Source organism: Psittacula echo (genome assembly GCF_963264785.1).
Source record: "Psittacula echo genome assembly, chromosome: 5".
Taxonomy (NCBI): Eukaryota; Metazoa; Chordata; class Aves; order Psittaciformes; family Psittacidae; genus Psittacula; species Psittacula echo.
Genome location: NC_137739.1, coordinates 14,586,189 through 14,600,714, shown reverse-complemented (window position 1 = coordinate 14,600,714; position 14,526 = coordinate 14,586,189). Strand labels below are relative to the sequence as shown.

At 38.9% G+C, this 14,526-nt stretch overlaps 1 protein-coding gene across 3 annotated transcripts in view; it reads left to right on the top strand.

Moving 5' to 3' along the window:
* USP7 (ubiquitin specific peptidase 7) overlaps nucleotides 1-14,526 on the top strand; it is a 76,896-nt gene that overhangs the window by 26,362 nt on the left and 36,008 nt on the right. For all 3 annotated transcript variants that reach the window (XM_080618937.1, XM_080618936.1, XM_080618935.1), the window contains exons 2-3: nucleotides 7,279-7,383; nucleotides 13,118-13,316. In XM_080618937.1, coding sequence (XP_080475063.1) covers nucleotides 7,279-7,383; nucleotides 13,118-13,316 — 304 coding nt within the window. The remainder of the gene's footprint in view (nucleotides 1-7,278; nucleotides 7,384-13,117; nucleotides 13,317-14,526) is intronic.

Genomic DNA, 14,526 nt, shown 5'->3' with positions numbered 1-14,526 from the left:
ATGATGAGTCTGCTTGCGGGAAGTCATCCCATCCCAGCAATGTTTCCTTCTTTATTTACTGTCTTGTGTAGCATCATCTCTTCCTGGGGGGGATTTGCAATTCACAGTCAATAATGCAGTAATTCTTTCAGGTGGCAATTAGAGGGCAAAATAAAGTATAAATATAAAAAATTATATAAAATATAATATAAATATATATTTATATATTATATATTTTTATATAATATATTTTTATATATTTATATAATATAATATAAAAATAAAGTATAATACTATTTTCTGGCTTTTGCATTTTTCTTTTTTCTTTTGGGTTTTTTTTTTTTTTAAGACGTGATGTTGAATACTTGCTCTCTTAGTAAATAAATGTCATTTCTACATTATTTTTTTTCTTCCTTCCTAAATTTGCTAAGGAAAATTTTGAAAGCATTTAAAACTTTTAAATCTTATCTCCTTAGCTACAAATCATCTCACTTCCCGTGCTCATAACACCTTTTTCCCTTTATCTGTAAACTTGCCTTTTGCCTCCTGATGCTTCTCTAGAAGCCTTTTCCCCTTAAGACTTAGTCATTGCCCTTCGTAGCTTTCTTGTCTAGAGGTTTACATTGCGAGATACACCTTTTGACACTAGATCAAGTTATGAAAGCGTAATGAACTGTGAAAGAAGAAAAATAATAAATGAAAAAAAAGCAAATTACCCACCCTTTTGCTGATCTGAGAATTAACTTCTATCTGTAAAGGTATATTATATGATTTTTTTATAAGCCGTGGAAACATCTGTGGCAGAGGTTACTTACACCTTGACATCAGTACTTCCCTTTTCCCTCCTCCCATCCTACTGGCCAAATGAAATCCCTGTTTCTGTTACTGTTTCATCCTTTAAAAATGTTTTAGATGGATTACTTTACTTTTGGATGTCTTTTGAAAGGCAGCCACAGTACAGAAATCAGTTCAGAATTTCATTACAGCAACCTAGGACTGTCTTGACAAAATGAAACTGTGTAGGATACTTCTAATTTGATTCCTTTTCTCCTGAGTCCCTTTGTGCGTAAGTGGTGCTTGTACTGTAACTGCAGGTAGGGATCACAGGCCAAGTAGTTTCTCTTACTTTTGAAAGGCCGAATTCTTCCAGAGCAAGTGGAAGTGCTTTGGTTTGAGGTTGGTTGGTTTTCGTTTGGTTTTGGGCTCTTTTGGGTTTTTTTGGAGTTCTGTCTTGTTTTTGTTTTGGGGTTTATTATTATTATTATTTATTTTATTTATTATTTATTTCTTTATTGTATTTATTTTATCAGGAGACCCTGTCTCCTGAGAGTAATGCTTATTAATCTGGCTTTTCTAGCAATGGTTTCCAGACATCTGCAGAAGCAAGTTCCTGGAGCCCACAGGTTTTCTTGTGAGCTGCTAAAAAGCACTGCCACTGGTTCAATAGAGTAACTAGATCACTTACATGGTTTGGGGAGTCTGCTACAGGGAGTTGTGAAGTTATCTGTTCTCATTGCCTTTCCCAGTTAAAGGCGGGTGTTTATTCTTCACCTTCATGTTATTCTAAGTTTTCTGTTTGCTTTCAAGAAGTAATATTATTGCTTTTAGGCTTTCTGAACGAGTCTCATCAGTGTCCTCTGCACCGCCACAGTTCAGTAGCTGCTTCAGAAAGCACTGAATTTACTACTTCAGGAATTTTTCAAGTACATATTTTTATATGCTGCCCAATAATTAAAATAGCAAAGGTCAATTTGGTGGAAAAAGAGGTTATATTTAATATAATGCTTGAAATTAGAGTGTTTTTTCATTATAATTTCTAGCAATGTTGGAGTTTAATTTTTTTTTTCCAATTGTGTGGTGTTATCCATGCAAGACTGACATCCTGAAACGTGCACTGAAGTAGTAAAACTTCTAGATGTTTACTTGATGTATTTAAAATACTGATGTACTTGAAAATGTCTAGGTTTAAAACTCCTTTTAAGAAACTGTAAACTTTTAGAGGCTTGTTTGATGTCTTTAAGATACTGATGCTTTTAAAAATACCTGATTTTTAAACTCTTTAAGATGTGATAGTATGTTTCACAGCTGAAGAGAAGTTAGGCAGTTAGAGAGCTGCAGATCAGCGGCTCAGTGGGGCTGCCTGTGGATCCTTACAGGTTCCTCCTTTCTCAAGTGATCCAGGGGGTTCTTACACTGAGGTGCAGAGCTGGACCTGGACTACATGTTAAGCGTGCAGTTGATATCTTTTGATGCTGATGTAATTTGACTGCTACAAGACTGACTACTCATTTTTCAGTGAGATTTATATTGCCAGACTTCATTCTTATCTCCTACCATCTTATATTTTTGCTCAGTGAGTCCCTTTTCTTAGTGTTTACTGCAGCTTCACTTATCCATCATAATTCACGCCTGCCCAATTTATCATATCTGTACATACTGTTCTATTTATATTTAAACAAAAAGTATTAAAATGCCCTTTAATATCTTTTATAAAGGCTTTGGTTTTGAATATACATTTAGTCCAGCAGCAGAGGAGAAACTTGTGTTTTCAGCTTTCCTCCTCCAAACGCAGAGTCCTGGATATGAAGTTTGGTTCATCAAAGTCTTCACGCTGCAGGCAGCAGTGAATGACTGACTTCTCTTCAGCCTGATAATGCCTGCCAATCTTTAGTGCAACTCCCTCGCTGTTTCTGGGATTGCTGTGGCAGCTGTGCATGGAGGCCTGTGGAAACCGTCTGTAGTGACATGTAAAAAGTCCTCAGGACTAGTGATTACCATTGTGAAGCAGTTGTACATGGTAATTGTAAGCAGGTTTTTGGTATCACTATTGCTCCTCCATTGTGGTCTCCTTAACCTCAAAATGAAAGAGAGATGTTTCATAACCAACTAGAGAGGCTGCTTCAGTTTCTCCGCTGTGGCTGCCAGATCCGAAAGCTAATGGCAAACATAATGTTTCAGAATTTGAATGCTTGGTGTGATACGAGGCATGACTGAAACCTTTGAAGTCAGGAGCTGTTGTCATCATTGTTAAAGTAGTAGTAGCGTTCTGTAATTTAACTGCTGCGATAGTGGAGTCATTCTGTTGCTTTTGTCCATATGTGACTGCAAGCACGTGTTTACTGCTGAGCAGTGTAGCCTACAGCTTGGGAAGAGATGAAATTCTGTGGTACTCCTGTTTTGTAACAGGACTTACGTTGTGTCAAAAGCCACATGATCTTGACAAAAATCTGTTCTGCTTTCTCATTAACAGGAAAAATAAAAATAGCAAACTTTCTGAGATTCCTTCCCTGTATATTTAACTTACTGTAAACAGAACAGTAAAGCACTAGGTCTTTCAGTGACATTCAGTTCATCTTATTAAACTAGCTGAATCTATCTGAACACCTTTTCTTTGAGTACAGTCACTTTTAATTATTGGTGCTGATTTTGCTCTGATTACTTAACAGTGTGAGTATTTGAGTATGATAATGTTGAGGTCATAGTCTGTAACAAGGAGATTTTTATTTTAGCATTTTCTGTAAGGTCATGGCAAGATTGTAGTTCCAGAGAATTTTGTCGTGTCTTTTTTTTCTTTCTCCCTTCACATCAGTTGCAATAACCATTTTGCCTTCAAGCTTTCATCTCAACACCTCAGCAACAGACTTAGTTGATGAGCAATGTGAAGTGTGCACTAGCAGAGTTATTTATATGTGAGCCAGTGCTTTTTCTGTGTAAGGTTACTGACACCTCGTACTAACTTTCCCAAATCTATTGCCATGCTTCAGTTTCTTTCCTATTACACATGCCAAGTTTTAGACTTGATTTCATCTCAGCATTCATGATCTTTCAATAAATAAGTGAAAGCTCTCACTTTGTTCAAACCATTAATATCTTAAAAGCCTGTTCTTGGAAGGCTTAGCCTCCAAATGGCAGAGACCCCCTTTAAACACTTCAAGCCATATTGCTTTTTTTCTAATTCAGTGGAATAGGTAGATGGAAAACTATATATAATAATAAATTTTAAATGTTTTGGAGGAAATTGTCATCACTTCATGTTGCCTTGCGTTACTTTTTGTAATGGAGGAGTATCTACGAAATTGTATGTGTTGCGTTTTGGGGAGGTAGAAAACAACTTTAGTGCTCTTCTCCAAACACTGACAGTGTCTAAAATTCTGCATTTGAAAGCTATTTTTTAGTTAATATTTTGCAGTACTGTATTTAAAGAGTTAAAAATATTCCTTATTCATAAGGTCACTTCATGCTTTGTTGTAATACTTTCTTAATTTATGTGATTTATGTTAACTTTTGTTTGATTAATACACTGCATCTTTATACCAGGGATACGATTAAAACTGGGTATTCTGGTCTAGGAACTGACAGCTGACATGACTGGGATGATGTTGACACATGGTGGTTTAAGCTGTATTAAAGACAGTGCTGTACGAAGTGATATGCTTGGTAGGAAGGTTTTTCTGGCTAGTGTGGACAGGTTTTGGTTTTTTTTTGTTTTCTTAATCCTGTATTGTATAATTTGAATAAGTCTTAGGCATCATTCTGCTTGAGGCAGAGGAAAACAGGTTTCTTAATTAACTCTTGGTAGGATTTGACAGATCTTTCTTATGAGCTGTGAAGGACCAGAGAAGAAAACATAAATTGCTGGTTGTCAGTGCTAAAGTTGAAAATAAATTTTGCCATCCTGCTTGCTAAGAAATGTTAAACAAGAACTGTTTTGCTCGTGCAATTTATTTACTGTAATAGCTGAATTCTATTAGAAGTTAAAAATGTTCCTTATTCACAGAAGCCACCGTACTCACTAATGTTATCTGGGTTCCATATCTGAAAGCTGTGTTACAAAATGTGTCAGTACATGTATGCCACTGCTGCTTTTTCTGACATCATGATTAAGTTTATCTTATCATTAAATAGTATCTCTCAGAAGCTGCCTCTGTTTGTTTTTAAAGTTGACTGCTTTTGCTGTGATCTCTGTCATTTTCTCCCTCTCTAACACCATTCATACTTTTGGTGAATGTAGAGCAGTATCTCATAGAAAGCTCTTCATTTTCTTAGTTAAGGACAGTGCTTTCCCCATAAAATATGGTATCAGTGTTTAAATCCTCTGTTAAAAGGAGTATTTTGGATGAGCTCTTAGTGAAGAACTGACACTCAGGTGTTTGCTTCATTTTGTTTCTAGATACTAAGTTGCCTTGATGATAACTTTACAATTAATTAAAAAAAAAATCCTAGTATTAATTTTGTGTAAGCAATTGTTGGATTGCTGTAGGCATGCTGTATGCTCCCAGACAGGAGTGACGCAGGGGACAGCTTCCTTGTTAAAGAGTATCACCGTGCTGTTCAAAGATAACAGGGGAAAAGGCAAGCTGTGGAAATCCACAGGGATCTTTCTGTGGAAATCCACAGGGATCTTTCCTTCATACTCTTCTTTTTGTCACTTTTCCTGTTCTTTAGTTGCAGCAGTTCAGATCTGTTCAACCACCCACCCTTAATTTTGTTGTAATTCAGTTCTGTTTGGTTTATTAAAGTTGCTGTTCTACTGGTGCTGTGACAGCTGCTGGTGGGGGCTTCTGCAGCTGCATCGCTCAGGAGCCTATCTTCTGCAAAATTTCTGATTAGAAAATCAAAACTTTAAATCATTCTTTGTTTTACTTTTGTACTCATAATAAGAAGGGTGCACAATTTGTTGCAGGTGATACATACTGTGTTTCAGCATGCACATTTCACTGGTGCCTTAGCGGGATCTGCTGCATCCTGGGAAGCTTTTGAAAAGTTGTGTTTGAGTGTTAAGTGCGTGATCTCTTGTAGCTCTAATCTAGAAGTAAATCTCTAACCTGATCTGTTTCTGTTCACGCTCAGGGCAGTGGTTATTATTTCTGTGGTTTTACTCGAAGAGTAAATAATCAGAATAGGAATGCTGGTTGTGAAAGTATCTTGTGTGCTCTGAATTGGAATGAGGCTGCAGAAGCTTGTTGCACACACCTCAGCGTGGCTGTGAGGAGAGGGCGGTCTGTGAAGCAAATGCAACTGATCCTGCTTTGCTTCTTGGGTGGTTTACAATGGCTTTGGCCTTAGTTCCCTAGCTTTGGAAAGGGATCGGTGCCGGTCACTGATGGCCCGCAGGCGGGAGCATGGGCACGGGGGGGGGGGGGGGGGGGGGGGGGGAGGGGGGTCGGCGCTGTCCTTGGTGCTGACAGGCAGGGGCAGCACCGTGACCAGGCTCCCGTTGGCAGAACTCGTGGTTTTTCCTCAGGAGCAGTTAACTTCTGAAGGAGAAGGTTACCTGCGGCCCTGATGACCCACACAGCCAGTAACTTGTGTGTGGCTTTTGTGTATAAAATCGTTCTTAGTTACAGACACCAGTGACTGGATGTGGGGTGGGGTTGGTGTGGTGTGGTGTAGCGGAATATACAAGTTAATAGCAGGACTGGTATAGTTAAGAGAAACTTCTCAGAGAGTGTCTTTTAAGGTATGCTTGTCCTTGGGGTGGTTGCAAGAGATTGTAGGTTTTACAATTTGATTACGAAAACCAGTTTATTCAAGAATATGTCCCTTTCCTGCAATTACACTGAAATGATCCATCAGCTTTTGGTGCGCAGCAATAGGAGGTGGTGTTCTTCAGTTGTTGGATAAATTGGGAAGATGCTTGTTCAGTCGAAGCAATGTATCTTTAAAATCATGGGGGCTTATTTCATGGAGTTGTTTTGTATCTCTTCAGTGGTGTTTACATATGTTTTAAACAGTTATTGGAGCAAAACTTCATAGTAGTGATGGCTAGAAACTGGAAAACGTTACCTCTGAAATGTTCCTGATAGTAAAGGATTTCCTTTCCAATTTTGCCCAAGTAAAATTTAAATCTTATTGTTACATTTGATTCAATGTTTAGGTTGCTTGTTTGTTTTTAAAGTAACACCAAAGACATCTTAAAATAAATAGTCAATTTAGAAAGTCTCCTATTTGAAATTTGTTCCTGCATAAAAATGTGGAACTCCAGAAAAAGTACTTTAAAAGTTTGTTTTTATTTAACGAGACTTGATGATAAGATGCTGACTGTAAGACAATTTGGAAACTTCAGAATAAGTTTCTGTTCTTTGTATTTGTATTCCACATTAATGTGGACTTTTTGCTTCATCCATAATTACTTACCTATTTGAGGAATTTTACAGTTAGACGGATATCAGTACCATTGTTTTTTGTATGCTGTTTTGCACTAAAATATGCCATCTGCATGTCTGATAAGCACTACCTGAAACAGAAATGTTAGTGTAGCTGATTAATTGTTACTTTTGGGGTTTTTTTCTCTGTTAGCTGGAGATACAGATGATCCTCCAAGAATTACGCAAAATCCTGTCATTAATGGGAATGTAGCAATGGCGGATGGACATAACAACACTGAAGAAGACATGGAAGATGGTAAGTAAATATTTGCTAAAAACTTGTGGTTTGTTGGCTTATTTCTATGATTTTTGAGGATGAAATAGTCCCAGTCTTACATGTCCTCTGAGCTGCAGCTCATTAAAAAAATAAAACCTTCTGTAGTAATGGCTTCTGGTTTTCTGTGTAGGCATCCTTTTAGCATAGCTATACAATAGGATTAAGCATCTGAGGGCTTGGGATTTTTTTTCCTCTTACTTCTTCTAGGCAATTTTAAAATTGCTGGAAGTGATACTGTCCATTGTTACATTTTGTGATAAATGTCCCTTTAAACAGCCTGCAGCTGGTGCTTGGCTCAATGGTAATTGTATCAGTTATGCAGTTCCTTCAGGACATTTAGAATCCTTACCTGTTGCACTCTCTTGTCAATGGCAGCTGTGATCAGTGTTTTTGTTGGTATGGTAAGTCAATGGTAACTGTTCTGTTGAGGAACATTCCCCCGCCCCAAGTCTTATGCCCTTTTACTTGCAAATGCAAATGAAGAAGTATGTACTAATATCCAGTTAACAAATGGGGATGTGTTTGTGAAACTTTTTTGTTGGTCTGTTCAATGAAAATAGGGGTGTACAGGGTTTTTTCTTTTGCAGAAGATCAAATAATTTTAAAGTGGATGTGTCTGAGCTTATTTAAAGAGGGATGATAAGTTTAATTCACTTAAGTCTGTTGTTTAGTGAGGAAAATGTACAATGATATTTCTTCTTATAGGAGAGGATATGGGGGGGACTGCTTTTTTTTAAGAATTACATGAAATTTGAGTTCGAGAAAGGAAACAAAGTATGAGTTGGATTTCTTCGCCTTTGATTCTGTATTTCTGCTGTCTTATGAAAGGATAGTACATTCAGGACTAGGCTTCAACTTTTAGTCAGATTTGTGCAAAATGTTGATCAGTTTTGGTTAGGAAAAATCAGAGTGTGTGGGTAAAGGTCAAAAATGTGCTTACTTTCATGTATTCAGGAAACATATAATAGAATACTGATAGAAAATAGTAATGTTCCATGAAGAGAATATGGTTTAAATTCAGGACAAAAGCATCTCATGGTTGAATTTCCTCCATATCATTGTCAAAGTTTCCTATGATCATATTCTCACAATAAAGTAAAAATGAGGTCTGCTGAGTCTATGGAATTTTTTCATGTCTGATTGCCTGATCTCATTCAGAGGGCTTTGATTTCTTGCTCAGAGTAACTAGCTGAGGCTGAAATAGGGAATTCTGTTTTTATCAGAATCAAATTACTTGTTACGAAAGAAGCTAAATGTCATTGTCAGGCCATGGTGTTTGAAGAGCAGATCACATGGGTGGACAGTGACTGACAAGGACGCTTCTGTTGAAGCTCTATTCTCAGTTATGTTTATAGGTAGAAAGCCTGGTAAGTGTGTGCTGTCAATACACCTAGTAGATAACACACCTGCCAATTAGCACAAAAAATTGTCCAGAAGTTGGCCTGTATGTACTTGCATAAATGAAGCAAAAGGGACTTAAGCTACAGAAACAGCTGATGAAACCCAGGCAATGTCCAGGGTGGCATGTACCCCTCTTCATTGAGAGTAACAGTGACTTTTTAACCAAAGAGCTAATGTCAGCCAGTTTTCTGTCATGTATCAAATACTTGGCTCAGCTCAGAGAACTGGATATGAAGGAGTCACAGTAGGTAGGAGGGAGTATGTGAAGGTAGTCGGCAAAAGGCTTGTGGAAGGTTCTGCGTTTACAGTGGTACTCATATGTTTGTGGACTTTCTGTAGGGTCAGGAGCTTTGATGCACTCTGCTGTGGGATATCTCTTGGGGTTAAAATGTGTTTATTAAGCAATCCTTGTAGTTCCTCATTATCATCTTTTGCATAAGGAGTGTCTGGCTACATCTTGGTGCTGTTAAAGTTTGCATTGACACATGGAAAATAGTGTTATTGCAAAATGTTATAAATGCAAAAACATTCCTGAAGACTTGCATCATGGAAGTGGATGATGCCTCTTTTCCAAATCTTATAAATCAGATTAGTTGCCTGCTGTTGCATTATTTGCACGAGTGCAATTGCTCTCTTGCTGTTTGTTCTCTTGCTGTCCTGGTTTGCAGCATGATGTACACAACTAATGGACAGGTTGGAGATTCTCAAGATAGGAAAAAATGAAGGGAGATGTTTGATAAACATGTTGTGTTTCCACTGCTGTTATTCATAGCAAGTGGGATCAATCTGAGCTGATAAAGAATGCATGAAGAGAACTTAGGTACCTCTTCAGTGAAAGTCTTAATGAGTTTAATGGTTCCTGTGAAAGAAGTGAAGAGTAGGATAAAAGGTTGAAGCTTCCAACCGGATCATAGAAACCAGCTTTCTGGTAAATTTCTGAGTTCAAGAGACTTCTGAGGTTATTTTGTTCTTTCTGCTTAGCATAAAAAGAAACTACTGGTAAGATGAGGGGAAGTGCAGCTCTCGCCTCCTTTGCTAGGCATTAACCACAGGCATTGTGAACATGTAATGGGAGCAGCAGTGGAGCACCCAACAGGACCTTCAGATAAGGCTGTGTTCTCTCAAGGGGTTTGACTAGAACCTGTTATGCTATGTATGATGTCTTGCCAGTTAAAAAGAACCAGCTGAAGGAATGTGTTATGCTTTGTATAGGGAATGACTGAATGACCCAGGCTTTGTGATCTGGAATAGCAGCTTCTGCAAGTGAAGTAAAAAATAATAAAAACAAGGTTCTGATAAAATTTTGTTTGCAAGTGCATCAGTATTCAAAACAGCACATAGAATAAATTATCGTTGAAGTTAAAGTTCAAACATAAGGTCCCTAGCTAAACATAAACTCACAGCTCTGCAATTACCTACTGAAGTCTCATTTCTGTGAAGAACTGCAGGGGCTAGAAGGCTTTCAGAAGCATCAGTCTTAGCCATTTGCTAGTATTGCATGCTTTATGTGGATCATTATTAAAATATTCATAGAATATTCAGCCAGCTTCTTCAGGTTCAGAATATTTTCATAACCTCAGTGTACTTTAAAGGTAGCCACATTTACTAAGAGAATAAAGAAACCTGCTTAAGTAGTGTACTTCAGTCTTAAAATGGATCACGTTCTGTAGATGGATCTCTAATTTGAAGGAACTTTGTCACATCAAAGTGCTAAACATGACATTCACCTCATCACCGAAAAAATGTTTCCCATATAGCAGATATAATCCATTGCATGTAACTTCACCAAGCATGGTCACTTGGGTCTGTTCTTTTTACCTTGTGTTCAGGACCGTGTGTCGTATGTCATATGTTTGTAGTTCAGGGATTTATAGAAGCCTTACTTATCAACTGCTACTGTATCATCCTGGTGCCAGTTGCAGTCTTTTATGGAAACTAGTGGACATGTTTGTGAAAATAGTGAGAAAGTTTTGTTTATGTGCTCAGTATACTCATCAAATGTTTTAATCAATTACACTTGCTGAAATACGGGCTTTCTGGAAGAAAAGGGAGGTTGTTATTTTGGGGGATTGTGTTTTGTATTTTTAAAGAAACTTCTATTTTAGGGTTGACTTACATTATGAGGCTGCATTTCTGTGGGGTGGTTACTAGTCACTGCTCAAATATTTTACAGAGAAGAGTACCTTTTCCTCGTGAGCTCTCATGCATAGGCTTTCCTGAAAAGAAATCAAGAAATAAGGCAAACTTTCTCTGAAGCCTCTGCAGATGCTGCGTGGGCTGCTGTTTTTAGCTAACACCATGGCAGCACTGCTGCATCCTTGTACTGAAGTGCTCTGAAAGCTGCATCAAAGGAGGCAGAAAGCAAACTTGGTTGGCTCATTTTTCGGAAGCTTAGACTATGCCCAGAAGTACTGATCTTGATCGTGAGCAGGGAGGCGTTCTCGAGCTGGTTTGAGATACGAGTGATGTAGGATTGATCTCTAACCATTGCCAGTCAAGTGTGAGAGTGTACAGCTCCTTTGGGTGCAACCTGTCTGTCTTTTGGATGTAGGATACCAGCTGTCTACTCTGTCAACAGGCAGTGAGTAGGTAAAATGGGCAGGGAGCAGTTTTTGGGTAGGTGGTAGACTACTGGTTAGCTACACTTACATGCAGGGGAAAAGAGGAGAAAATAATCCTTTGAACTCTTCTGTTACTGAGGAAGCTGGTAACGCACAGTAGTGTGAAGGTCGTTGCAGGTGTAGAGAGGAGAGGAAGCTGGTTTCTGCTGTAGTACTATTACTTTCAAGAGATAAGTGGGAATGCTTAGTGTTGTCAGGCCATACACAAATAAGATCAACTGTGTTGCCAAGATCAAGATAAGAAGTAGGACAACAGCTTGAAAAGAAAACCGGTTTGCAAGGGAGAGGAATCTGCCAAAGCTCCCCAGCAGCTGTGGGCAAAACTTGTTAATTTTTTATATTGAAGTGTATAGTCTTTACACTGTTGCATGTGGTAATCAAGAGAGTTTAATTTTTTAAGTAAGGGCTTGCCTGTTCTTTAATAAAAATCACTCAACAGTGTCTGGTGCCATGCAAAGCTTGGAGTGAGGGATTGCTTCAAGTGTAGGGAAATAATCCATGTTTGGATTCTGCACGCCTTGTCACATCCTTTTGTGATCTGATTTTCGGGATCTTGGTGGTGGTGTACATCAGTGCTTTTGGTTTCAGATGTCACTGTGACATATCTGCTTGAGTTCTGCGTCTCCCATGGGTGGTGCAAGGATAGTGGTCTTACCATGGGTGCTTGTTTGCTGCCCTATATGATACTCGCACCTCTGTACACACAGTAGCAAATCTTTCCATGTTACATGGGTGTGAAGTTGGAACCATGGAAAAGGAGGAAGTGTCTTGTGGGTACTCTGGTTTATCCCTGCCCTGTAAAATCCTTGGGATAAGTTGCAGGTTTTTCCTCCCTGTACGTCAATGAGGCATGTCACAATAAAGAGAGCCCAGCTTTGTGCCTTCCTGAAGCTGTCGCAGTCTCCAGCACCCTGTTATAGCTGTGTACAACAGAAGCAGAACAGATTGTAGTATATGAAGAACTGGGGATGTGGGAAGAAGGCAAAATTAGTTTAATTGTGTGTGTAAAATTAAGCCATTTTAAAAAGAAGTGTCTCATTTAACTTTGTTTTAGACCACTAAAAATCTTTAAAATGCTCACATGCCACAGTGAAGACCCTACTCTTGAGCTATTCTGCAGCAAACTGGTATGAGATATAAAAAGAAAAAAAAAAAACCCTCAACAATTGGGGTTCATCTACTTGAAAAGATACTATTGCAAGAAATAACTAAATAGTGCCTTGGTATCGATAGGGCAGTTGAAGAGATTGTGAAAATCGTTTGCACATCTTGGTTCATGCAAAGAGCTAACTTAAATTTGGCTGGGAAGAAACAAGAAGAGTTAGAGTGGGCTGTGATTTGAGTTGTAAAGTGCTTGGCTGTTCCCACTGCTTTAGAAGAAACTAGAGTGGTATTAAGTGCCGAAGAATTACTTAAGAAAATGGTGTACAAAAGCAATGCTCTTCCAGTGCTCTGTTTTCCTGAAGATGTTGCAGTGTTTTTCAGAATTAAAAAATCAAAACTTCAGTTGCTCCGTGCCTGTCAGGGTTTGGGGTTTTATTTGGTTGCTTCCAATATCCCACTACATAAAACATGTTTGTGTTGCATGATTTTTGAAAATGACATTTTGGAGTGAAGAACATCTCAGTTTTGGTGTTTGGTTTTTGGTGTGTTTTTTTCTTTTCAAATAATTGTGTATGTGTTTGTTCCAGACACAAGTTGGCGATCAGAAGCAACATTTCAGTTCACAGTGGAACGCTTCAACAGATTGAGCGAATCAGTTCTCAGTCCTCCCTGCTTTGTACGGAATTTGCCATGGAAGATCATGGTTATGCCACGACTCTACCCGGACAGACCACACCAAAAAAGCGTAGGATTCTTCCTTCAATGCAATGCTGAATCTGATTCCACGTAAGACCCTTTTAATTACTGTATAGGTCCTCATGTGCTACTAGCTAATCTGCATTGCAAGAAATACAAACATCTAAAAAGAATATTTTACCTCTCTGCAAGAGGAAAGAATTCTCACAGGGATTTGATTCCCCCTTTTCCCCCTGACCTTTCTAAATCCCAAAGCATAAGAGTAATCCTCTCTTTAGGAGCTAAAAGTAGCTTGTGTAGCCTCAAGTTTGTGGTAGAATTTCGATACATTTGTTTGATTGCTGGGGGCATGGAGAAGTCTTTGACTGACAGTTTTTTTGGAATGGCAAAAGTTCTGGATTTATTTCAGATGGAAGTGGTATTGGAGCTTCTCTAACCCTGAAGAGTGAAAATCCTGCCCTGTAAAGTGTGTGAGCAAGTAACTGCTTACAAGTGAAACAGAGCAGTGTATGAGGTAGTCATCTCTTGTTTAAGGAGTTCATTGCCTGTCACGCAAGATGTGAATATATGCATGTTAGAATTGTAAATAGAATGGTTTGGGTTGGAAGGGACCTTAAATCTCATCCAGTTCCAACCCCCCCTGACATGAGCAGGGACACCTTCCACTAGACCAGGTTGCTCCAAGCCCTGTCCAACCTGGCCTTGAACACTGCCAGGGATCGGGAAGCCACAGCTTCTCTGGGCACCCTGTGCCAGCGCCTCACCACCCTCACAGGGAAGAACTTCTGCCTAAGATCTAACCTTAGTCTCCCCTCTGGCAGTTTAAAGCCATTCCCCCTTCTCCTGTCACTACAGGCTCTTGTCAAAAGCCCCTCTCCAGACTTTTTGTTAGCCCTTTAGGCACTGGATCTGCTCTAAGGTCTTCCTGGAACCTTCTCTTTTCCAGGCTGAACAAGCCCAGCTCTCTCAGCCTGTCTCCAGAGCAGAGGTGCTCCAGCCCTCAGAGTATCTTCAGGTTCTTGGAGTCTTCCATGCTATCTGTGTAAATAATATAGAAATTTAAAAGATAAATGCAGACTTCTGGGACATTACTGCAGCTTATCCAGCTGGAGTGCAAAACCCTCATAGGTATCCTTTCCGATAGGGTAGCTCCATTCTATCGCCAAATTTCACACAACTTGTAGTTCACACTGAATAGTAAGTTGCTGTTTTCCATCAGTTTTGTAATCTAAAAGGTGAATGCTTGGTGCAGGCAGAAAGGAAGAAAGTTGTAAGTGTCACAACTAGTGAACCGCTAGTC